At 39.5% G+C, this 24795-nt stretch overlaps 1 protein-coding gene across 1 annotated transcript; it reads right to left on the reverse strand.

The window, feature by feature from the left end:
- Positions 1–5815: 5815 nt before the first annotated feature.
- arsj (arylsulfatase family, member J) lies at positions 5816–19921 on the reverse strand. Its single transcript, XM_014977490.2, has 2 exons — positions 18643–19921; positions 5816–8671 (listed from the first exon to the last, which is right to left on the reverse strand). The coding sequence occupies exons 1-2, from the start codon at positions 18936–18938 to the stop codon at positions 7270–7272; spliced, it is 1698 nt and encodes a 565-aa protein (XP_014832976.2). The 5' UTR covers positions 18939–19921; the 3' UTR covers positions 5816–7269.
- Positions 19922–24795: the final 4874 nt, after the last annotated feature.

Consider the following 24795-nt stretch of genomic DNA (forward strand, 5'->3'; position numbering starts at 1 on the left):
ATCTGGACCTCTTAAAGATCAAGAATCATTCTAGCTGTGCATGGGAGAATATGCTCTGTACAGGAAATCCCCATGGCTGAAGAGACTACTAGCCAAGAAACATCTAGGATCAGCTGTGCTCTGTTCAGTCTTTTCTCACACTTTGAAACTCCTCATTGGTCTCTGTGGGTGTCACAGAAAAGGAAAATTGATGGTTTTACCTGCCTTTCTGGCACTGTTTGCATGCCACTTCACAGCGAGGAATTCCTGCAACGTCACTAGCAAACATGACATCAGTCAATTCGTGTACTTGTATAACAGCTTGGGAAAAAGAGTGAACTACTTCTCCATGAAAGAATGTCCTTCTTTTGCCAAGTAGCTAGAGCGTGTAGTTCTGGGTTGAGTAATGCTTTTAGTGGCTGAGTTACAAACATTATGGGTGGTGTTCACAATATATTTCACTTCTCCTCAAGTAATTATGACTTTTTTAACAACAGTGCCTCGTTTTCAGCTGTTGGATTTGAGCTCCAATTACAGTGTTCTGCATTTGCTCCTTGGCTGGGAGCCACACACATTCTAGCTAGCTACAAACACTTTGCTCTGTTTAGGTTTTCATTGTGAACCTAAAGGTGCAACTCAAAACATTACAATACTGTGAAAAAGTTTAATATTTCAAGTCACTCATTTCAGAAAGTGAAACTCTTAAAGAGGCATAACAGACCGAAATATTTCATGTTTTTTTTCTTGTTCATTTGATGGTTAAGGCTTACAGAGAATGAAAACCCAAGATTCTGTCACAGAAAATTGTCATGGTGACTTGTGGTTAAGTAAGATCCAAGTGCAGAGACGCAGAAATGGCAAATAGATGATGAATGTTTAATAAAAAATTATCAACAAAAAGATACAAAAACCAACAGGAGACCCAGAGCCAGACCAGAGCAAAACCTCATGAACCAGGTGTGAGGAAACAGGAAAGTATTGTGCTATTAACAGGAGGAACCAGTAAGGAGAGAAAGCAGAAGATGTGTATATGTATTAAGAACAGTGGGGTCTAAAGTTCCTTCTCAAAGGTCGGCATCCTGCATGATTTAGTTCTCTTCCTGGTTGTAGTAACAACCTTTTCAGCAAGTCAATGTTCCTCTTAGGCCTTCTAACGAGCCATCATTTGATCCAGGTGTGCTAAACCAGAGAGAGAACTAAAACATGCAGGATGCCGGGCCTCGAGGACCGACTTTGGACATCCCTGACTGAGAGTGAATACTGGAACAAAAGACCAGGGCCGATTAGCTTACAGGTTGCAGGTGTGAGGGGAGAGAGCAGAAAACAGGCTGAAAGAGAGGGAGAGAGAGAATGGCACAGGGGGCGAGTGAGCTAGAGTGAACATGGGAACTAGGAAAATGAATCAAAGAGTAACCAGACAAAAGGAATAAATAAACATAATTAAAAAGAACTGAAGTAAAGTAAAACAGAAATAAGGCTAATAAAAGATGGCAAACAAAGAGCAGTAGTCAAAGCTAGAATTAAATAATCAAACCCCAAAAAGCAAGACCTGACAAAAATTTGACTATTGTAAAAAGTACAATGGCAACAACCCATGTTGTTACATTGTAATCAGCTAAATAACTCAAAATAACTTTTCTGATTTCTATTTCCTGAACCTCTCAGTGTGGGTCATTAGGACACTACTGACTGAATAGATGTCCACGAGACAGTCACTAGCTGACTGTCCATTGGTGCAAACCACCACCAAAAAGATGACAGGAAGTGGTTAGAGGATCAAGGCGCATGTCTTTTAATGACTTATCACATGAACAAACTTATTCACATGCAATTTTAATTACATTTCATATTTAATGTAGCAATTGTGAAATTGTGTTGTTGTTTTTTTTACATTGACAAAGGTTTACACACATTTGTAATGGAAACACAAGTAATGACACCTTTCATGAGGAGGGGAAGTCACAAAAGATCTTTGTTAAAGAGGATCATTGTTCACAGACTAATGTATAGAAGCATATTCATTGAAAGTTGAGTGGAAGGACAAAGTGTGGTACAAAAAGGTGAAGCAGCAACAGGGATAGCTGCAGCCTTAGAGTGTATAATTGAAAACTTTTCCTTTGTCATAAATCTGCAGTTGAATTGTTCGTTTGTATTGTGACGGTGCAATGAGAGGTTGGAGAAGGACTTAGCAGCAGTGGTTAGCCACGCTTACCCAAATCAGCAGAATACACGGTTGAAGTATTCCACACTTTCTCTTTACTTCACTTCGTCCATGTAAAGCCAGACCTCCATGGTACTGAGCTTCTCAGACATGAGAAAAGTAACAAAAGTTGCACCAATCTGCACCTCATCATCACCAAGGTTTCTCCTCTCTACAACAACATGGAAAGTTCTTAGAGTTCTTACCCGGTACAGGATCACAACAAAAGAAAAGGGAATAGGTGCCCCCTTGTGTTGTTACCTACTCAAGTCTAGGAACAGAGAGGTATGACTGTTACGGTATGGCAAGGGTATCCATGGTGGAAAAGAAGTTAATGGCCGAATCAAATCACTGCCAAAATCCATAGAACTGTATTCTTTATACTCAAAGGGTGATCATTCTAATTGCCTGTGTTCATAAGTTCTTTGTATGAAAGTGTTGCAACTTAGTTCAGTTCTGTCAGCTATATCCATGTTGTGTTCCTGTGCGAACACAACATCCTGTTACCTCCTTTGCCGCATCACGCCATTCAAACATGTTTGTCCATTTCCTTGAGGGATCTGATCATTATCAACACTTTTGATTCTTCGGGTGTTACTAATAATTTTATAAATACTTTGCAGTTTGCTTTCCAAGTGCCCTGAATGTTCTTTTGCTTTCTCTACTGTCTAGCTTTTCTGACAATAGCTTTGCTAGCTTTTCTAGTGAGATGATCATTCTGGAAGACATTTGAGCCTTTCAGCTCAAATGTCGGCACATTCTTATGTTTACGGTACACAAACCTCAGAATGATGGCTTGTTTAACTCCAGGATTTTTCCTTTTCAAGGAAGGTCAAGCTTCAATTTGCTAAGCTTTCAATGTGATGGCTTTGGGTTCCAAAAAGCCAGCCACCTGTTGCTCCGATTAAATAGCTTCAACTTCAGTGTTTCCTCCTTCGTCCCAACTCTCAGCGCAGGCATAAGATCTTGGTTTCACCATCAAACCAGTTACGATCACGACATCTATTCTATTGTACTGTTCCAACTCATTCACTCGCTTTTCCAGATTAGTGATTTTCTTGTCCTTTTCTTAACTTTGAAGGCAAAGTGCTTTATGTTGTTAACAAGGTCTTTGTGATGAAGCCGCATTGCTGCAACTTCTGTAGCTAGAAAATCCAGTGACCTCTTAATATCATCCATGTCTTCTGTTGACTGTGGTTTTTTGGCCCCATGATTCAAAGAAGAGCCTTTTCTAGAAACCTTTAAAGAGTTAATTTCACAATTTTCTTATATTATTTAGCATTTACCATTGGTGTTGGTGTGAGACAGTCAAAGACTACACCAGAAGTGTCTTACCTGGGCTGATTTCAATTCCCAGTAGGACTTGGTGTGTTGTTTCCCAACCCTGGTCTTCAAGGAACACCGTCTGGCATGTTTTGGGTGTTTCCTTGCTTTAGCCCAGGTGATTTCAATTGACAGGTGTTTTCTGAACTGCAATCAGTCAAATCAGGCTTATTAAAGCAGGGAAACATCTACAGTGTGCAGTGTGTCTTGAGGACCAAGGTTTAGAAACACTGGCCTAAAGTACCCAAAAAAGCTTGAGTGACTGTGACGTTGCTGTGATTGAATGGCCACCAAACAAACCTGACCTGAACCCCATAAAGAATCTATAGGGGATTGTCAGGAGGAAGATGAGACACCAGGAACAACATTGAAAGCAAATTTTCTGAGACAATGAATTTAGTTTTCATCATCTGTAAGCCTTAATCATCAAAATTACAAGAAATAAAATTTTAAATATTTCATTCTTTATGAATTGAATGAATACAATATATAAGTTTCATTTTCAATAGCCATTTTCCTTTAGAGGTACTTGCATAAAACTAATGGCATACTTACAAAGCCAGAAATAAACATCTGACAAAAATGGAAGACTTAATAGCACAAGACAAACTTTTGCTTGGAGGGTCCACAGTTAAAGATTCAATTGCTTTGTTTTAATACTCGAGATCACTTGTAGGACCTTTAATAGATTTCTGTAACAGATTTTAGAGGCAACATAATTTCTGTCATATTTGGATGGTATGATGAATGCATTTTTGCTTTTGCTGTGTTTTTATTAGTAGTGTAATAAAAATGTATGAAATTACATGTTCCCAGGCTCTCCATAAGCTCTTCATAGCTTCTTTGGAGACCTGATTCACTCACGATCCACACAGTTATGATCTGTGTGGTAAAACAATGTGTTTGTAAGTCGATTATGGAATTTGTTAAATTGAGTGAATAAACTGACTTGCTGTTATTCACACAGAACTTACTGGTTTTGTTGGAACATTTTTTTTTTTGGGCAGAATCACGTGATGTCTCGAAAGCGACAACAGGATGTTTTGGATCATTATCCTGTTGTAGAACAAGTTGGTTTCAGCTTCAGGTCACCAACAGGATGTTTTGGTCGACAGCAGAATTCATGCTTCCACTAATGGTGGAGACATGACCTTTGGCCTTAATTGAGGCAAGAGAGGCCTGCAGTGCTTTGGTTGCTGTTGTGGGGTCTTTACTGACCTCTTGGGATAATTTTAGCTGGCCGGTGGCTCCTGGGAACCTACAACACTCTTCAATGTTTTAATCATGTGTGGGTTCAGTCGAGTCCCAAAGACTTCAAAATAGATTGGTAATCCTTTCCTGACTGATGGTCAGTTACTTTTCTGTCTTATTTGTTCCTGAATTTCTCAACGTCTCAGCATGATGTCTTGCTTTTGATAATCTTTTGGTACCCTTGACTTTGTCATGCAGGTTCTGTTTAAGTGGTGTCTTGATTGAAAATAGGTGTAGCTACGGAATGAAAGACACAACGTGCTACAAACCTCTCCAGAGAGCCTAAGTTAGAAAGAATCTCATGTTTTCCTTTAACTTTAATTTTTCAACTAAAAATGAACCATTACTGTTTTAATTTATAGTAACATTGTTAAACATGTTCTGACTAAATGCTTAGGCAGAGTACGAGTTGGCTGAAGTCATTACTTGGCACAAAGGAAAAATCATTATCTGGGGGATCCCAGTTTGAGTGGATGGAAAAGATGTGGTATGCAGTTTGGCTCTCAGACCAAGGGGAAGCCCCACAGCTGTTCAGCCTGTTCCCAAGTACTGTAATCCTTCAGACAGTACCAGAACCCTACAGCAGGTGACACACAAATGTTCTAATTCAAGTACACCGAAGCCATCATCAAACAAGGTAGTTGACCTGTTAATTATTCTCTAGCAAAAAGCATATCTTGGGTGTAAATGATCGGCCTTTGTTGACATGGATGCTAAGTAATATGCTTTTCAGTTTGAAATGTGTGATCATTCCATATAATTAGCTCCATTCCTTCTTTTACATGAACTGCAAGATTTACAGTAACATTGTTAAACATGTTACTGTTTAACATGCCATAATAGAAAATAAAAGGCAATATTAAAGTCTATGTGGAAGAAAACAAACACTTTATCACAGTTAAGCCCCAAGGATACTGAATTTGACATTTATGTGCTCAATAGCCTTGTGGTAACTTTTGTTACATATTTTCCACAAAAGAATTCCTTTTTAAATGGAATGAAGAACATCTGGCTGCAATAAACTAATCAAACATAGGTTGAAAGATAGTAAAGACAAAAAGCTAAATGCCCAAGACTTTATTTTGCTGCTCGAATTAGACTCAGGTTGGCCCGGTGCCTGACCAGACTTCTAACTAGTAGAACAAACATTATCGTTCTAAAGTACAAAGTATGCATATAACAAGCAACATATTTGAACACAAACATGACATAACTCCTAAATCAGCTAGCACGACAGTATAGCACCACAAAGAACAAAACATGATAGGACTGGGTCTTACTTCATTACTATCAAATTTATGGCAACAGTAAAAAAAAAAGTTGTATTTTCTACTATAAGTGAAACATGAATGTAAAAGTGACAACAGTTCAGTCATGCAATAGATTCTTGTAAAAAATAAAAAATAAAAAAAATACTCCACTGTCTAGACATGGCATCAGTGCCGGAACAAAGTCACCATCAGGCATCCCGAAAGCTCCATCAGCACATCTTACACACTATGTAGTGCTGTGAAAAAGAATCTACTCTCTTACAGAGTTCTTCTGTTTTTTATTTATTTTGTTACAATTGTATATTTGGTGTCATTGAACACATATGAGGCAAATATAACCTAAGTAAATAAATTATAATTTTGTTTATAAAAGGAAAAACTGTCCAAAGCAACATGGTTCTATGGAGGAAAAGCATAAAGTGGCAGTTGTTACCATCACAACCTGTCATTAAGTTTGGAGGGTAATTATTTTTTGTCACATCCATCCAGATGTCATGCAAACTTTTAAAATGCTGCAAAAAAGTCAAAGAAAATTAAATGTGTTTCCATCTACTGGTTTGCAGTGACTCAACCACAAAGCATGATGTTGACGCTACACATGGCTGTAATAAACAAGATGTAGAGGTTGCTAACTAGCATCAACCACACATCTCAGAAAAATGGAGAGTCCTTCCCTCCGAGCTGGAGGTTTGGATTTTGACATTTTACTTGTTTCATGCCTCTGGTAAGGACAGACCCTTCAGCGGATGGTGACGCTTACTACTTCAGAACTCATCAAGCAAATGTGCTTCTGTCTTTTACACATCAACTCTTTTTGGAAAAGCCAAAAACCATCTCAAACAAACATAAAAAAAACCTTTTTTTCTGAAATTGAGGAAATTATTTAAAATTTTGCCATTTCCATCAACCTTTTCTAATGTGATACTTCACATTGCAAAAAAAAAAAAAAAACCTTGATGGAAACATATCTTTAGTCAGGTTTGGTTTGCTTTTTCTCTGAAATTAAATAATCATTTGAAAATTGCCTATTCTGTTTAATCAAGTTACTTCTGTGTGGTATTAAAATGTTTGATCTGAAATTTTTAAGTCAGAAAAAAAACTAAAACAGAAGAAATCTTTAAACACTTTCTCACCGTAGTGTTTAGTGGAGTCCAGTTTAGACTGCCTGGAGTTAAAATGTTCTAAAACAAGAAGTGTTAATACCTGAGTAAAGGCAATCTGAGGTTTCTTCATGAATCCTTTAAGCTAATGTTCTGCTTTGCGTTTTAACTTTATATTCCTTGATTTATTTTTCCACCTTCTTTTACCAAAATGGTTTATAAACAAGTTATTATATCTCTCCTCCTCCTCGTTCCGCTCCTGCTTCTCATCCTTGTACCAAGGTCCCCATACTCCTCCGTTGTACTGCGGGTTGGAGCGCAGGTCCTTTGCAGGGTAGCGCACTGGCACAGCGGTCTTGTTGTACTGGACTAGCCGCATCAGCATCTTCTTTACTATGTGTGGGTATTGCTGAGACAAGTCTACTCGCTCATAAGGATCAGCTGTGATGTTGAACAGCCAGATGGATTTACCCCTGTCCCAATGCACACGTTCATTATGGTGGCGAGTGGTTAGTCGTTGGTTGGAGAACGTCTGTGGTGGCACCCAGTCGCTGTAGCCTGGCACACCCGTCAGTAGCTTCCAGTGGCCAACTCGGAGCGCAGCTTGGACAGCAGTGTTCCACAATCCATATCCCGCCTTCCAAGAGCCATTCTTGGCTTTAATGTAAATTGGGTCGATGTTATGTAAAATGTCTAGGCGAGGTGATGGACGACCTTCACTAATAGCTTCCCAGACGTCATATCCATCTAGGTTTTGATCTTCATCTAAGGTGCCTCCCCCAAGAGTCACCAGAGTAGGAAACCAGTCAGTTATGTGGACCAATGTTTGACATTTTGACCCTTTTTTGACTAACAGGGGACTGTGAACAAAACCTACTCCCCTAATGCCCCCCTCCCAGTAGGTGGCTTTACTCCCCCTCAAGGGCCAGTTACTTCCACCAGCTAATGGCTGACCCCCATTGTCTGTGGAGTACACTATAACTGTGTTGTCATAATAACCAAAGTGTTTCAGGGCTAAGGTCAGGTTGTGAATGGCTTCATCAAGACAGGAAACCATAGCGGCATATTTTCGGCGATGTGGGTTTGGAATTCCCTTGTACCGCTCGAGATAGCGAGCAGGAACTTGTAGCGGGGAATGAACCGCCTGATAGGCCAAGTAAAGAAATAAGGGTTGCTTGTGGGGATCGTGATTGGCCAAGATGCTGACAGCCTTTCGAGTGAACATCACAGTAGAGTACAAACCACGGTCCTGTTCCCAAGCGGCCTCTTCCCCTTCGTACAGATCATATCCGCACATGCCGGGGCCTTCGCATTTGTAGTGGCTGTAGTAATCGCCGCTTCCAAGCAGGGATCCGAAGAAAGTGTCGAAACCTCGTTGGGTGGGAAGGCAGCCACGTTTGTAAAAGCCCAGGTGCCACTTCCCCACCATGTGGGTGGAGTAGCCTGCTTCTTTGAGCTTCTGGGGGAGAGTGATATTCTCCAAGGGTAGGCAGTTAGGCTGGGTGGCTCGAATGATAGAATGTTGCAGGCCTGTGTGGATCTGATACCTTTGAAAAAAGACAAAGGATAAAAGCCATTAGAAGATGAAGACATAAATACAGTGAAGTATTCCCTAACACAGCAGGAAGAAAAGAAGCTGTCTGTTGGCTCATATTGACCCCAAGCAGTGATTCTGTCAGTTTGATCAGTTTTACAGGACCTTGTAAAACTATCCTTACACCAAGAACTTTTCACTGTCAAAAAAAAAAACAAAAACAAAAAAAAACAAAAACAAAAAAAAACACTTAATTGAACAAATACTGTTTAAATGTTGTTGCATTTCAAAAGTGGCATGTACAAAAGTTACCTTACTTTAGTTCATTTGTTTTTGTCAAATATATAAGGTTTGATTAATATACAAAAGTAAGATTGTCTGTTTTCTTAACAGAACAAATACATAAAATTAAGAAAGTATAAGACTTCTCATATAGGGAAGAAAAGGATTTATTAGATAAAATATTCCTACTTGCCAAAATAAATCAATACATGGGTCTGCAGGTGATTATGATATTAGAGCAGTTTTGGAGCTGAAAGAACCAGCTCTATTTTTGGGAGAAGCGCCACAAGAGCCGACTCTGGAACAAGCCGAAATTCCCATCACTGGTGCAAAGTGTGTCCCAGTTCTCAGCATCTGTCTTTTGCACAGTGGTTCATTTGTTGGACAAGCTTTCTAGAAAACATTGCCCACCTCAATTTTCTTAAGGGGACTTGCAGTTTTCAAGTTATAACCTGGAACGCATATTTTCTACCATAGTGCTACATACAGGTGAACATGCCTGAATATTTGTTTTTGAGTAGTGGTGTGGCTACTGAACTTAGATACCAAATAAAACTTGTAATAAGTTTAGGGGCTGGGCTGCAGTACGAGTTTCAGCGAAGAAACATAAGAAGAAGAATGGAAAAAATTGAATAAAAACAATAAGACTTCCTGCCCTGCTGGGAGCAGGTGAATGACCATCCTTTGCATTAGCCATCCGCTCGCTTTTGCAGGCTCTGGCTCAGAACCCTAATTATGGATAACACAGGTAAACTTTCCTTTCATAGTGAAAAACAAAGAGGAGGTCTGGCATAGCCTCTGTTTCAGACGAGTGCCAGTTCTCTGTTCTTACTTTAATTCCCTTTGCAATTAATCAAGAACATTTAGCATGAGAGTTCATTGATACAAACAGGAACTCTTGAGGCAGCTTTTAGAAGCAAATGTTAAATTCTGTCTGACTCCCTACATCTGCTTTAAATAAAAGCAAGACACCCTGGAGACAAAGAACTGCTTGCCTCCTCAACCTTTGACCTTGTTCTAAATCTCCTTTGCCTTCTCTTGAGGTTTGTGGTGTGTGAAAAAGGTAAAACCAAGATCTAGTTTAGTTGTCAGAAAGCAAGTTAAATTTAGAAGAAAATCAAACAGGCTCCTATTCCCCATGGACAAGACAAAAGTTTGCAAATATATACAGCAAATAAGCTTTGTGTAAATGTTCCAAACTCAGCAATAACGAGACAATCATTTGCAACTCATTCGTAGAATTTGGGCCTGACTGGGAAACTATCCACTGTTTCTGGCTTGCATAACCAGATGAATTCTATTAAAAATCAGTTTGTTTGGTGTAAAGTGACACATATCTCATCAGCTTCTTAGAATATTTTAGATTTATTTCAGTGTCTTAAATGGAGAAATGTACATCAATGGTACCAAGATTGAGCAGAGCACTAGATTAAATTTGGAAGAGAATTAAAGATACATCACAACTTCATGAATTTGTTTCATGCAAAGACACACATCACTGCCATAATGTATGTGACTAAGTGGGCAGGGAGATGAAGTTCAGTGTAGGGATTTAATGAAGAACAAATGAACAAGTCAACCTACAAAAGTCCCTGGAATGAGAAAATCCAAGAACCAAGCAAAACTGGAGACACGAGGGGATACAGGTAGTTCAGGTGATGAGACAGACTGGTGATTAGCGACAGGGAATGAGAAGCTTAAATACTGTGAGGCTGAGTGGAAACAACAGACCTGACCTGATGAGCTAACTGATTGCAGGTGTGAGTAGTTGCAGCAGGAGTCAGGCCGAGGAGCGAGAAAGAGACATAGAAGCTGGACAGATTACACAACAAAATAATTCTAACACTAAGAATAAGAAGAAACATGATTAAAGACATAAGAAGAAAACAAAGAACAGGAACAAGACTAATCTAATAAGAACTGAGGAGCACACAAACTAGAATTACCAAAAGAATTAGACAGAGAGATAAACTTAACTAGAATCACTAAGGAAGAACAGAAGTAAACTCTGGCAGTCAATAACAACTAGACCAAGAGTAACGACATAAAACAGAGACAGTACAAGGGACTGAAAGAAGGAAAATAAGAACAAGACAAATCTAACCAAAATAAGTAACATCAGATAATGAAACTACAATGAACATGAAGGGCTAAACTAAAGTGAACTGGAACATAATTTATTAAACAGAAAAGCACAAAACAAAATCCCAACCCAAAAGCCAAAGTCTTGACAGTAGCAAACTTCCATCAATGCTATTTTATCTGCATTTTTATTGTATTGAAAAGGTTGACAGAAATGGAAAAAAAAAAAAAAAAATTGTCCTCAGTTTTGCTAAAAAGGTTTTTACGATTGAGGATTTCAAGAAGAAAAAAAAAGTTAATGTGAGAAAAAGAAGATGGACACACATTTGCCTAAGTTCTGATGTAGTAAATGCCTCTATCCACTCGTCCTTGCTAGAAGCAAAAAACTCTGAAAAATATTAAAGTCCAAACAGCACAGAGGGGAAGACTGTCAGTCTGTAGTGATCAGCAAAAGGAACCTACCATCTGTAGTGAGGAATTTGTCCGTTCTGAGATGTTCTAGTTCCAACCTCTACATCTTCCTTATTACCACAAACTATTCACAAGGTAATTCACAAAACAGATCAGAACGTGATACCCCCGTTCATGGCTCATCAGGAGACCTCGCTGGATGAAGAGTGGGGGAAATATGATCAATATGATCATGGGAATAATGTTTTGGAAGTTGGTGGTCCTGGGCCAATCAGGGCCGGTGGAGGAAAAAGAATGCTTTATGAGTTCATAATTGGCCATTGAAATATGAATGTAGAGAACAATGAAGTGGATGGGAGAATGAGGAACATAATCAGTCGTGGAAATTCATTGAAGTCATTGGTCACCAATCAAGCCAACTCCACCAGATGACCAGGACTGAAAATACCCCAAGTTGTTTCTAATGGAAAATATTGCCAAACAATGGAAATGATCTTTCCTTTAGCAAAAGTAAGTTGGAGGATGCGTATTTCAGCCAGCTAAGAGGGCACTGTGTTACTCTATGCCCAGCCTGAGTCATAGGATAGTATGAAGGACATTTTTTGAGCTGTTTGAATTGTATCCATCTTGATGCTGGTAACTGGTCCAACTGTTTACTTTCAGGATTATAAACTGATGGATGCTGTCTGAATAACTGCCCTCAGACATCATCTCTCCTTTACTGCAGTAGCCCCACATGTTCACTTGACTATTTTGGACGGCTCTTTCAAAAGTATCCATGGCAGGGGAGGGTAGCTGTAGCCCAGTGCTGAGCATCGTTACATCATTTCTTCATCTTGTAGTCAACCCATGGAGACTACGAGGCAGAGAAACAGCTGGCGGCTCACTTCAGTGCCTTATCGCATGTCAGAGTCAGCACTTCCGCTTTTCTTGCAGCTGGAATCACGCTCATCTCGCCAGTTTATTTACACACGCACCGTTCCATATTGCCAAGAAATCACATCATTATCTTCAAATCACTCACGTTAGTTGTACACTCAAATCCACAAGTCAAGTTCACTTTCTACTCCTCCAACCTTTTTGTTTATAAAAGCTCCTAAACAAACCTACAGGCTGGCCCTCTGCTCCACATCCTCTTTACATGTGGTTCAGATAAGCAGCTCTGCATTTCATCAGTCAGCCCCAGAGCATTTTGTCTCCTCTTTTTGGCAAAGCTGTTTGTTATTTCCTTGCCATTTCTGAGCTCTGACTCTTTCTTTGACATACTTATTGTTCTGCACTCCATTCAGCAGGTCCTTCAGTGAAATGAACATCACCTTCTGTTAAAGGTGAACTATTATGCTTCCTCAAACACCTTAGGATTTTCCATGGGCTCTACAAAACATGTCCATCACATTTTGTGTCTGATCAGTTGTGCCTATTTTGAGCTCCTTTCAGAATGAGCTGTTTTAGGACCTCATGTCACTCTAAATCCAAATGAGCTGCTCCTCGCCACGCCCCCAACTCAACATTTATACATCCATGTGAAAATTACTGCAAACAGATGCACAATTATACACCGTACATCTTTGAAAAGCTAAAGTGGAGCCTCATGCTCAACCAACAAAAATGCAGCAAGAGGTTTCTGGATCCCAAATCAACAATAAAACACGTGTCTCTTTCAGCAGCCCTCACACAGTCCATACCAGGGTAAAACCAGATGAGTAAATGTACTGAAGCTTAGGGTGGGTCGATAGGTGATGGGCTGGGCTCAGTTGGGGTTGCTAAGTAACAAGTGACAGTTGATTGTTGGGAGATTTTTGAAATGGTTTATTTTCTAGACACCAAAAAACAAACTTATTGTCAAAAAATGACTGGGTGGGTTTTTCAAGCACTTATTTATAGAAGCGGTAAACATCAAATGGAAGTACAAAAATTTGCTAAATGTGAATTTAGCATAATAAGTCCCCTTTAACTCTACTGTACAGAAAGCATGCCTGCCAGATAATACATTACTTACCAAGGTCTCCGTTTTAAAATCTACACTCATTGTGAGCAGATATAAACAAGTTTAAGAAAATAAACTCTTCAACTCTCCTCTCTGTTCACTAAATCAAACCCAGAGTTTTGTGCTTTAGGAATTTCATTGCTCTCCTTCCAAACATGTGGAATCCAGGGTGCCTTGTCCATGTTGCATTTTCATTTATGTTCAGTAAAATGTTGAACCTTTAGTTTCTGAACCTCAAGGGTAAAGAACAACCAATGCATGGAGGCCTTAGTCCCTGACGCGGCTGTCAAAGGTTCAGGTCCTGACTTGAATACTTAACAAGAACAGTCACTACTTAATTACTTTTATATTACTACTTTTTAGAAACTGTAGCTACTCACTTTACACCAGAAAAGGATTTAGATTAGTCATTTTGCTTTTTTTCTTCTTTTTCTTTCCTTTGGTTTATTTTGTTTGTATTTCCTTTTAATTCATGTAAAGCACTTTGAATTGCCTTGTTGCTGAAAATGTGCTTTATAAATAAAATTACCTTACCTTATGCTGCATGTCTGCCCCCTCTCTCATTACCCATTTTCAGTACCACTCCTAAGTAAAGAGTGGTCAGACAGAAGCTAATAAAACCTTAATAAAATAAAGGAAAAATAAGTGGAATGGAGAGGGAGAAAGGACTCATTCAAGAAAATTGGTTTGTCTTAGTGACCTTGAAAAATGAGTAAATAGTAAGTTGCAAGTATTTAGTCATTCTAGGTGGGATTACATTTTTATCAAGCAGTCCACACAAATTAAAAAAATAAGTTAACATTGCATGAAAAATAAGTTACATGAACTTATTTTATTTTTGTTAGTTTTACTACATGATTTAGTACTGCTAACTTAAAATGAATGAGGTTTTCTCGTGGGTTTTTTGAGACAAAAAGTTTGCATAATTTTCTTTAAGTAAGGTGAACTAATTAGATTTTACAAAGTTCAGGGATGTGAAAAGGGACCACTTAGAAATATTGGTCTCACAATGTCAGACACATTCTTCACTTTCTCTGCATGGGGAAGTGATGGTGGGTGGGCAGTGGGTTGTACAGCACAGCTCTAGATTGAAGAAAAGCTTTGCTTTTAAGTCTCTAATCTCATCAGCACAGCCAAAAGAAAAACAGGTAGGTTAAAGATTTGCACCATGAACTTCCTGACGGCTGATAAAAATACAGAGCCTCACAAAAGCATTTAAGCTACCTCACAATGCCATGTAATTTTAATTTATATGACAGAACAACACAAAGTTGTAGAAAATAAGAAAGTGAGAAGATTACATTACATTAGAAGAACATTAGAGAACAAACAGAATCATGGAGACCAAGGAACCCAGCAGACAGGACATGGAGGAAGCTGTGGAGAATTAAAGCAGAGTCAGGTTCTACAACATTATTCTAAACTTTGAACACAGAGAGAGGATGGACCACCTGGAGACTTGGAAGAAAACTGTCAAATAGTAGATGTTCAACATTGGTCAAAACATCCTCAAAAGACCTGCCGCTGTACACCTTTCAGATATTTATATTTAACATTCTGGCAGTTTCCTTCCACTTCATAACTAGGCCCTCTCTGTGTCTTTCTTGAACATAAGAACAGTGAACAACAGAAGGTTGTGGTTGAAATCAAGGTTATTTTAGTTAACTAAAACTAACTAACCCAAAAAACACTGAAATTGCGTTACTGAAATAAATAAAAACGGTAATTAATAGGAAAAATAACAAAACAGTTTAACTATGAATATTGTTCTTTGAACTTCTACAAAGTAAACTTGCCAGCTCTTTAAAATCTTATATTTAAATGTTAATCAATTTAAAATCTTTTAATTTATGTTTGTTGAAATGTATGTTTATGTACGTTAAATCACATTTAATGTACATGAATTAAAAACCATTAAATCAAATTTAGCAACATTGATCATCTCAATAAACAAATATTACATTCATGTATCTGTGCTTTGTGTTAAACTATTAGCATTTATGGGGCCCTGAAGCCCTGGGGGGCCTCATGAAGCCACTGACTTAATTTGGATAAACAGAAGTGCAAATAATTGATATTGATATTCATTTTAATTGTATTTTTTTAATTGTTGTTTTTGAGACTAGTTTTGGGTATAAATAGCATTTCACTGGCGATTTTTTTCCCGTAACATGTAAGTACCCAGTAATATTTTTACATTTCTTGTCTACTTAACATCTTTCAATAGAAAAACACGGTGGACCGCCTGTGGAACGCCTCGGCGCCCCGACCAGCGGGATGAGCAAATTTTCTGGGGGAAACCCTGATGTAGTCCTCTGGGAGTATGGGGTACCGGGCCCTTTGATACGGGCTGTCAGGTCCCTGTATGACCGGTGTCAGAGTCTGGTTCGCATTGCTGGCAGTAAGTCGGGCTCGTTTCCGGTGAGAGTTGGACTCCGCCAAGGCTGCCCTTTGTCATCGATTCTCTTCATTACTTTTATTTCTTGGCGCAGCCGAGGTGTTGAGGGGATCCGTTTTGGTGGCCTGAGGATCGCATCTTTGCTTTTTGCAGATGATGTGGTCCTGTTGGCTTCATCAGGTCGTGATCTGCAGCTCTCGATGGAGTGGTTCGCAGTCAAGTGTGAAATGGCCGGAATGGGGATCAGTGCCTCCAAATCCGAGGCCATGGTCTTGAGTCGGAAAAGGGTAGAGTGCCTTCTCCGGGTAGGGGGGGATGTCCTGCCCCAAGTGGAGGAGTTTAAGTATCTGGGGATCTTGTTCACGAATGAGGGAAGAAGGGAGTGGAAGATCGACAGGCAGACTGGCACAGCATCTGCAGTGAAGTGGGCCCTGTACCGGTCCGTCATGGTGAAGAGGGAGCTGAGCCAAAAAGCGAAGCTCTCGATTTACCAGTCGATCTACGTTCTTACCCTCATTTACGGTCATGAGCTTTGGGTCGTGACCGAAAGAACAAGATCACAAAAACAAGCGGCCAAAATGGGTTTCCTCTGCAGGGTGGCTGGACTCTCCCTTAGAGATAGGGTGAGAAGCTCGGTCATCCGGGAGGGACTCAGAGTAGAGCCGCTGTTCCTTCACGTCAAGAGGAGCCAGTTGAGGTGGCTTGGGCATCTGGTCAGGATGCCTCCTGGACGCCTCCCTGGTGAGGTGTTTTGGGCAAGTCCCACCGGGAGGAGGCCCTGGGGAAGACCCAGGACACGATGGAGGGACAATGTTTCTCGGCTGGATATTGAACGCCTGGAAACACCTTGGGATTCCCCCGGAAGAGCTGGAACAAGTAGCTGGGGAGAGGGAAGTCTGGGTCTCCCTTCTGAAGCTGCTACCCCCGCGACCTGATCCCGGATAAGTGGAAGAAAATAAATGGATGGATGGACTATTAATCTTACAAGCCTCGTATATCCTAAGTTACTGAGTAAGAGATGCTGTGTGAAATTTCACCACTCAGAGTCAATGGGGAGGTTTGCGTGTTCCACCAAAGAAATAACTCGGGAGTGAAGCACGTCAAAATGCATCAACACAACGAATTTAATATGGCATTTCAAAAACAAACACTTGACGGAGTTTGGCTACATGGAGGCTCAATGCAGGAGCAAAAGACATCCGGATCAGCCAGGCAGCAGCTAAAGCAGCGCACAGCTACAAACACTCACCCGGATTAGCATCACGGTCAGAAAGCTAAACAAATAACCCGAAAAATAATTTAAGTCAACAAGCTAGCAGTGCAAGACGCTGGTTCTGCTCTTGCTACTGAATCGCTGCTACGCGCTACAGGTAGTAATATTTCACAGATGTAGTACCACTCAACCTCCACCTGGCAGTGAACTCTCACACAGAACATCTGCTTAAAGCATGTATCCTAGATACAAAAAAAAAAGAAAAAAAAAGATAGGGATGCTCTAATCAGGTGTTTTGCTGAACGTTCCCACTCACTCACAGCGTTAAAATTCCACATGACAGCATTTGTTGCTGCGCGCTTGAGCAGTGTGAAGGAAAGAGGAGATGAGCTGCACACACAGGCTGCGAAGTGAGATAAATGTGATCTTTTTGGCGATCACCCATCATACACTTTTTCACAGAAATCGGCCGATTGTGATCGGTGGCCGATCGATCGGCACACCTCTAAAAAAACAAAAAAAGATTTTACATATGTATTAAAACTTTCGTTGTCCTAACATAAGACAATCTGAAAAAATAATCAATCTCCTGCTCTCAGGACGTTTTGATTTAGTAACTTTAAGCTTTAAGTAACTTACTAAAATAAACTTTCGTAAGTTTATTTTGATCCAACCTGCATTTGACTTAGAATAAATGTTTTTTTTTCTTGACATTATTTGATATAAGCAGTGTTGTGAGATTTATTTGACTAATAATTATGGTACAGAGAACCTTGCTGTTAAATATTGTTTTACGGATTGCAGGTTTATCAGTTGTCCTTTTGACTCAGTAGCTGCTGCAGTTTGCTTGCAAGTATTTTGCATGTTTTATGTCTAAGTTAGGTGAATTTATTTAAGTATTTTAAACAATTTATTTTATTTGCAGCTGTTGACAACTCTAACATTTATAACATGCCAACTCAGGTTTGTAGATCAAGCATCTTTTCTTTTTTTTCTAGCAATTTCTTGAGTACTGCATGGGGTGAATCATTTCCTGGGACATCCAGTTCTGGGATGACTGGCAGATAATATGATGGACCTCATGGTTTGAAAACAGCCTTATCCTCTTTCCCAGACTGATGAGCAATAATGGTTGCTTCTTTCCACTCATTGCTGATGTTTTTCCACTTTTGGCACAGAGTGAACAGACACCTGTAAACACCAGTCTAGCAAATCACCAAAACTGAGCAGATAACTGATGGTGATCAGTTGCATTTGTTCAGCAGCATGTAGCTGCTATTTTCTCTCTGAAATCACATTGAAGTATCAAAGTTGGAGGGATTTTTCTTCTCACTTTTTCTATTTGGAATTTAAAAAGTTTCCCTGGTATAATAAAGTAAACAAATGAAGATTAGAATCTGTTAGATTTTCTGTATGTTTGAGGCTTGATTTGATAGAGAAAAAAAATACTATATAATTTTTTATGTGATATGTATCGACAGAAACAGTAACTAATTGGTCCCTTGGATCAATTTCATGTTATAGTTTTACTTCAGCAATGAATTAAAAAATAAGGTCTTACACTTTTCCTTGAAGACTGGATCAGTTTTCATTTACAAGGTAGGTTTTTACCTGCCGGTCATCAGCTGACTCCGGGACGGGCTGCAGAGCGGCTGGACGTAGTAATTCTCCAGCTTCACCCCCTGTGCGGCCAGCCGGTCCAAATTCGGAGTTTTGATCTCGGAGCCGTGGTATCCAACATCCCGGAAGCCCTGATCATCCACCAGGATGAAGACGATGTGCGGCTGGGAGGTCGGCGGCTCGAACTCATCTCCTCCGTTGCGCAGCCCGGTCCTCCAGTTTTCCCACGACATGTGAACGCTCCATACCGGAGGAACGATGAAGCTGAGGAGGAAGGTCAGGAACATGCTTCAGCCCGACTCGGATCCTCAACGGAGGTGGTCTGTGCGCATGACTAGGAGGCAGACAGCGGCGCGTGGAGCTCGGGTTCGGTGGTATGAACAGCCTCACGGTTCTCCTTCCAATCGCCAGGCGCTAGCAGCATGCTCTGCAGCGGGAAGGGTCCATGTGGCTTGCAGGCAGGCGGCAGCTGCTCCGCCCGGGAACTTAAGCAGAACTCCGGTGCAGTTCCGCTCAGAGAAGCAGTCCTGTCCCCCGACTCATACAGCGGGGTCTGTTCTGCAGAAGGACGCAGGTCCGAATCAGTCCAATCCCCTCACTGTCATGACGCGTTCAGAAGCCGTCCACAATCCTCCCATTTGTCTTCTTGATGCGGGCCCACTGCTGAAAGCACCCACAGAGCACAAACTGCACAACTGCTGAGAGAACTAATTGTATGGCAAGCGGTTTGTATATTTATTCTGTAATTTATCCGTGTTTTTAACGCTTGCAAGGTAGTTTGAAATTTAGGCCTTGTCCACCTGTAGCTGGGTCTTTTTAAAACGACGTAGCAGAGATGTTGTTTTTATTATATATAAAATAATCTCGTCCACACCTGATCAGTTTTTTTAAAAAGTGTTCATCCATATAAAGCCGCTGAATTACACTTTTGTGTGTTGTTCTAAATATGTCACACCCATAGGGGGCAGTGTAGGCATTGTGCCTCCGTATTGGGAGGGATAGTTGGTGCAAAACAGCTGTTCTCCAAGCGCTCTCTTTTGCAAATCAACGTATTTAAGCAGTTGAGCTTATAAAAAACAAGTAAAAGATGTCTGAACAAATGTAAAAATCAGCACCTCTCTGGTTATCTTTCCTCACAACATGGCCAAACAATAACAATGGTCACATATGTTATAGAAATATAAAAAATAAGGATAAAAGCTTATGACAAATTTTAATTAATCAAGTTTGATGGATTAAATTGCCACGTCCATATCAAAAATCAATAAATCAATGCTCACACACAACCATCTGTTAAATCTGCATCATAAAATGCTTATGGTATAAAAAATCTGTTAAATATGCATCATATATCCCTTATCGTATTAAAACATCTGTTTTAATACAGTTTTATATGACCTTGTCTGATTAATAAGGTCATATATATTGCTTATTGTATAAAAAGATATGTTTTGATTTAGATTAAGTTGTTATTGAAATAAAACAGGATTCTGGAACACCCCGCCTCTCGCCCGGAACGTGAGCTGGAGATAGGCACCAGCACCCCTCCCGACCCCACTGAGGGACAAGGGTGAAGGAAAATGGATGGATGGAGGATTCTGGAACCTTCTCTTAAATCAAATGGTAAATAAGGAGCATGTCAGGGGGGGCCCCTTCTTTCATCATATAAAATTTAAGTTCTTATCAAAATGAGACGGACAGACAGAATTCTGGCAACATGACTTTTGACCCAGTTATTCCCCTCCCACCCCCTAAATGGAAAGTTTTATACCTATGCAAATTTGTTGATGTGACTCCTCCTCACATGCATAGAGCCCACCCCCCAACTCCTCTTATCTTCCTGCTCCCCTGGAAATGCCCCATCCCACTTTTATTAGTTTATGTTTGAATGAGCCAATAGAGATAAAGGGGTGGGATTTCTGTTTTTCTGCTTTAAATATTTTCGGAGGCCCTGTCATTCTACTTGTTGCATTTGGTAGAGGAAGAACCACTTTGCTCTGACAGAAAAAATGATTTGCGTTAAAAGAGAAAAACCTCAAAAGAGAAGACAGCAAGAAGCTAATCGACTAGCATGTAGCTCATCTACTCCAACCTCAGAGACTACAGCTGGACTAACCATCACGAGGCCCTGCTCCATGGCTGATGCTCCGTCCTCTACACTCCTGGATAGAAATCTGGTCTTGCCTCCATCAGCAGAGTTCGAATCCTCGGTTCAGCACGAGATTCCCACCTTCCAGGACTCTGAGCATGTCACGCCTGATCCCAATGGATCATGCCCTGCGTCTGCTCAAGCTGCTTCACCCAGCATGGGAAAAAACACCACCCAGTGTTGTGGTGGCCATTTATGTAATGTTTGCAACTTGTAATTTCTACTAATTTAGTTTTCTATTTTGGGAAGTTTAGAATTAATTTAAGTTTAGATCCAAAATCTGTAGTTAATTTGTATATTTGAATTGATTAGATTATGTTGGTAATTGGTTAGACCCTCCCATTAATTTGAGTAATTAAAACACACCGGGTGCTGAGTGGAGCGATTGTTTGGCAAATGTATGGTGTGTGGATGGGAGGTTTTTTGTAAATGATTTTTTGACCACTTTCACTTTTCATTTTTTTTGTACTTGAAACGTCACATTAAGTTTACTTTCATTTTTGACTAAGTTGTAGGACATTTTTGGTAATTATTTTGTCGCTATTTTTACAAGAAATAAAGAATATATTTTTTCAAACAAATTAAGTCGGAAGTGCGTTCAAATCAAAAACCACCTGTTAACACCCACAGCCTTTGTTGGAATATTGTTTTTTGGAAACGAGAAGGCCGCGACAAGTGTTGTCCAGTGGGACCTCCCTTCCCTGTCAGACTCCAGGCTCGGTCTATTAAATTCCGGTCCATAAATTGGATGCTTCCCAGAAGTCTACCTCTTTTTTGTGCAAGAGAAAACCTGAAGACAAAAGGCAGCAGGTTGTGAAGTGAGGTGGAGAAGCTGGTCTGCTAACAACCAACTCAACTGCTTGAAGCTCCAAAACATCAGATGGGAATCCCACCACCAGACCCGGCTCCATCCATCACCCCAAGAAGTAAATCATTACAGCTGGACAAAGTTTGCTCTTTTTTTTGTTTCATTCATGTAAATTGAATCAAATAAAGAACTTTTATCTCCACCTCCAAGCCTGGATCCACTCTGTCACTTCATCCCAGTCAAGGCTGATGAAGAAATTAAGGTCAAGGAAATTATAATCACTATCTACTCAATAGTTAAGCATTTAATAAATCATGTTAATTGTTATATTAATTTCAAATCAGAATAAAAACAAAGAATAGTTTATTTCATAAACAAAAATGCGTCTGAGTTTACATAACTTCCTCACCGTTTCTTTCTCTGTGCTGCTCTCAGCTGGTATCTGATGAACCGTCCTCCACTCTGTCGCTTCAGCCAACCGACTTGCCTCGGGGTGAATAAAGATACAAAATAATGTCGAGTCACTATCTACTAAATTGTCAAGTATTTATTAACTAATATTTTGTTTTTATAGTAAATTTAAAAAAGTTACAACTTAAATAAAAAGAGAATGGATTAATTTTGTGGACAACTGATCCATATGTTTAACTTTGAGAGCTTTTCTTTCTCTGTGCTGCTCCAGCTGCTGAGCTCAGCCTGCATCAGATAAACCAACAGCCCCTCAGCAACGGTCACTTTACCCCAGCTAGGGATGGGAAATAGTAAAAGTCAAGGATATGTGGAACCAGTAAACTGTCAACCATCAATACATTTTAGAATAATAATAAGACAAGCATACTGTTACAATTATTACAATAGTTTAATCCTATGAACAAAGTTTTGCTGTTTCTTTCTCTGTGCTGCACTCGGCCTATCAGATAACTGCTGAGTTATCAGATAACTGCTGAGTTATCAGATAACTCAACAGCCTGTCCAGAAACAGCCACTGCTTATTAAAAAAAGTCAAGGAAATCTGGATCTACTGTTCCCTAACTCAACAAGTATTTACTAAGCCATCAAACATGTACAAAACTATTAACATTAGTACATGTTAATAATTTTAAATTAAATTAGAATTGCTTATCATGTCTTCTGTTTATTTTTCTGTCAGGTAGTTTTCTATTTATAATTTTAAACTCCTCTCCTATCTAGAGAAACAAAAGAAAAACACCATCGCACTAGCAAACGATTACAGAACATACTTTTTCATAGAGATTAGGACAGAGCACAAGAATGACAGGACTGAGTGGAAGTTTGATAGCTTGGCCTCTAGTCAAACCTGAGTCCACATAAAAATAAATGTGTAATTAAAGATTAGCTTTGTGCATTTCATTGTAAGCCAAAATGAACCAGCTTTAAAAACATCTTCTTGTTCATGTGTGTCAGGCTTAAACACACAGGAGAGAAGAGTCTGTTATTTAATATTAGTTTATGGAAAATTGTTTTAGTTTATAGTTGTTATTTCTGTGGCTGAAACAAGCCATATGCCTGACCTCTACATTTACACTACAACTACCATTACCTGCACAAGACGTACGAGGAACATTTTTATCATCCTGTCTGATTATGCACCAAGAGGCAGACACAGCAAAACCATAAAATCAAATAAAAAAAAAATGCATTGCCCATGCTGTTAGTGATTGTATTCAATCGTTCAACCTTATTTTTCCTCAATACCTTTCCTAAAACCCATTTAGTACCATCTATGGTTCAATTACTGGTTCCCATCTTCAAAACACCAGGGCAAGAACATGAATGCAGTTATGTACTAGCATCAAGTGTTGTAGGAAATAGACCTCCATGAAAGGAGAAAAGTTGGAAAGAAAAACAAACAAACAAAAGAAAAACAGGAAAACATGACCACAGAAGCAAATCCACTCAGACCTGGTCTCCAAATGCAATTCTGAAGCAAAACTGCATCAGTAGATCCACAAGTCCACCACACTTTTCAGATGTTTTTTTTCTAGTCCATAACTTTATAAACCATGTATCCCATATAATTGTCAATCTATTGGAAAAATGGAATATATTGAAATATGTGGTTATTTACTTTCTTACATTTATTACGCTCCTGCACTGTACTTTCTTTTTTTCTCTCGAGTTGAATGTCTGAATGTTTTAGCACTTTGAATTCTGAAATCAGTACAGACAAAGTTTCAAAAAGGAACATATATTATTTTCATATTATTTTCTTGTAAATTAACAAGTGAACCATTCTTTATAATAAATCCCTTTAATCCCCATCTAAGCCACCTGCCTCTGACCTCCCTGAGGATCCAGCACTCTGCGTTTCTGAGGTCTGAGACCGGGGTCCAGATATTATCGTTACACCCGTCATCCTGCAGAATGTGTCTGGCCCCCCGGCACTGCAAAACAGGACATTACCTGTCCGGATCACTACAAGAAAAGTTATAAAAAACAGAAATACAAAAACTTTCAGCCTCCAAGTCACTTAAACTGGCTCTTTTAAACACTAGATCTCTCTGTGCTAAACCTCTATTAATTAATGATTTCATCACCGAGCATAATATTGATGTTTTATTTCTGATAGAAACATGGCTGAATGACAATAAAGAAGCAATCATACTAGTTGAATCAGCGCCTCCTACGTACAATTTTTTAAGTGAGAATAGAAAACATAAAAAAGGAGGAGGCGTGGCTTCAATATTTAATAATACCATGAACTGTAGTAAAATCTCTCTGGGTAATTTTATGTCTTTTGAATATCTTGGAATTGAGGTAAAAGGCCACAAACAAACTTTGACACTAACTCTATACACCCCAACATATGTGGAAAATTTCTTTACGGACTTGAATGAGCTTCTATCTCTCATATGTATTGATTATGATTGTTCAATAATTGTCGGTGATTTCAACATTCATGTTGACAACCCCCAAGACTGAGGGGCAAAAAAGCTGTTTAATATATTAGAGAGTTTTGTTTTAACACATGTCAAACAAGCAACACACACTCATGGACACACACTCATGGACACACACTGGATCTGGTTGTCAGTAAGGGTGTGAATATTTCCAGTGTCTCTGTAACTGATGTCGCCTGTTGGACCACTTTGCTGTTATCTTTGAATGTTCTTTATCCGCTACTATCTACTAAACAGCTACTATCACAAAACGTACTTTCACAGAA

The sequence above is a fragment of the Poecilia mexicana genome, unplaced genomic scaffold (assembly GCF_051168715.1).
Source record: "Poecilia mexicana isolate PSO_F unplaced genomic scaffold, ASM5116871v1 scaffold_18, whole genome shotgun sequence".
In the NCBI taxonomy this organism is placed as follows: domain Eukaryota; kingdom Metazoa; phylum Chordata; class Actinopteri; order Cyprinodontiformes; family Poeciliidae; genus Poecilia; species Poecilia mexicana.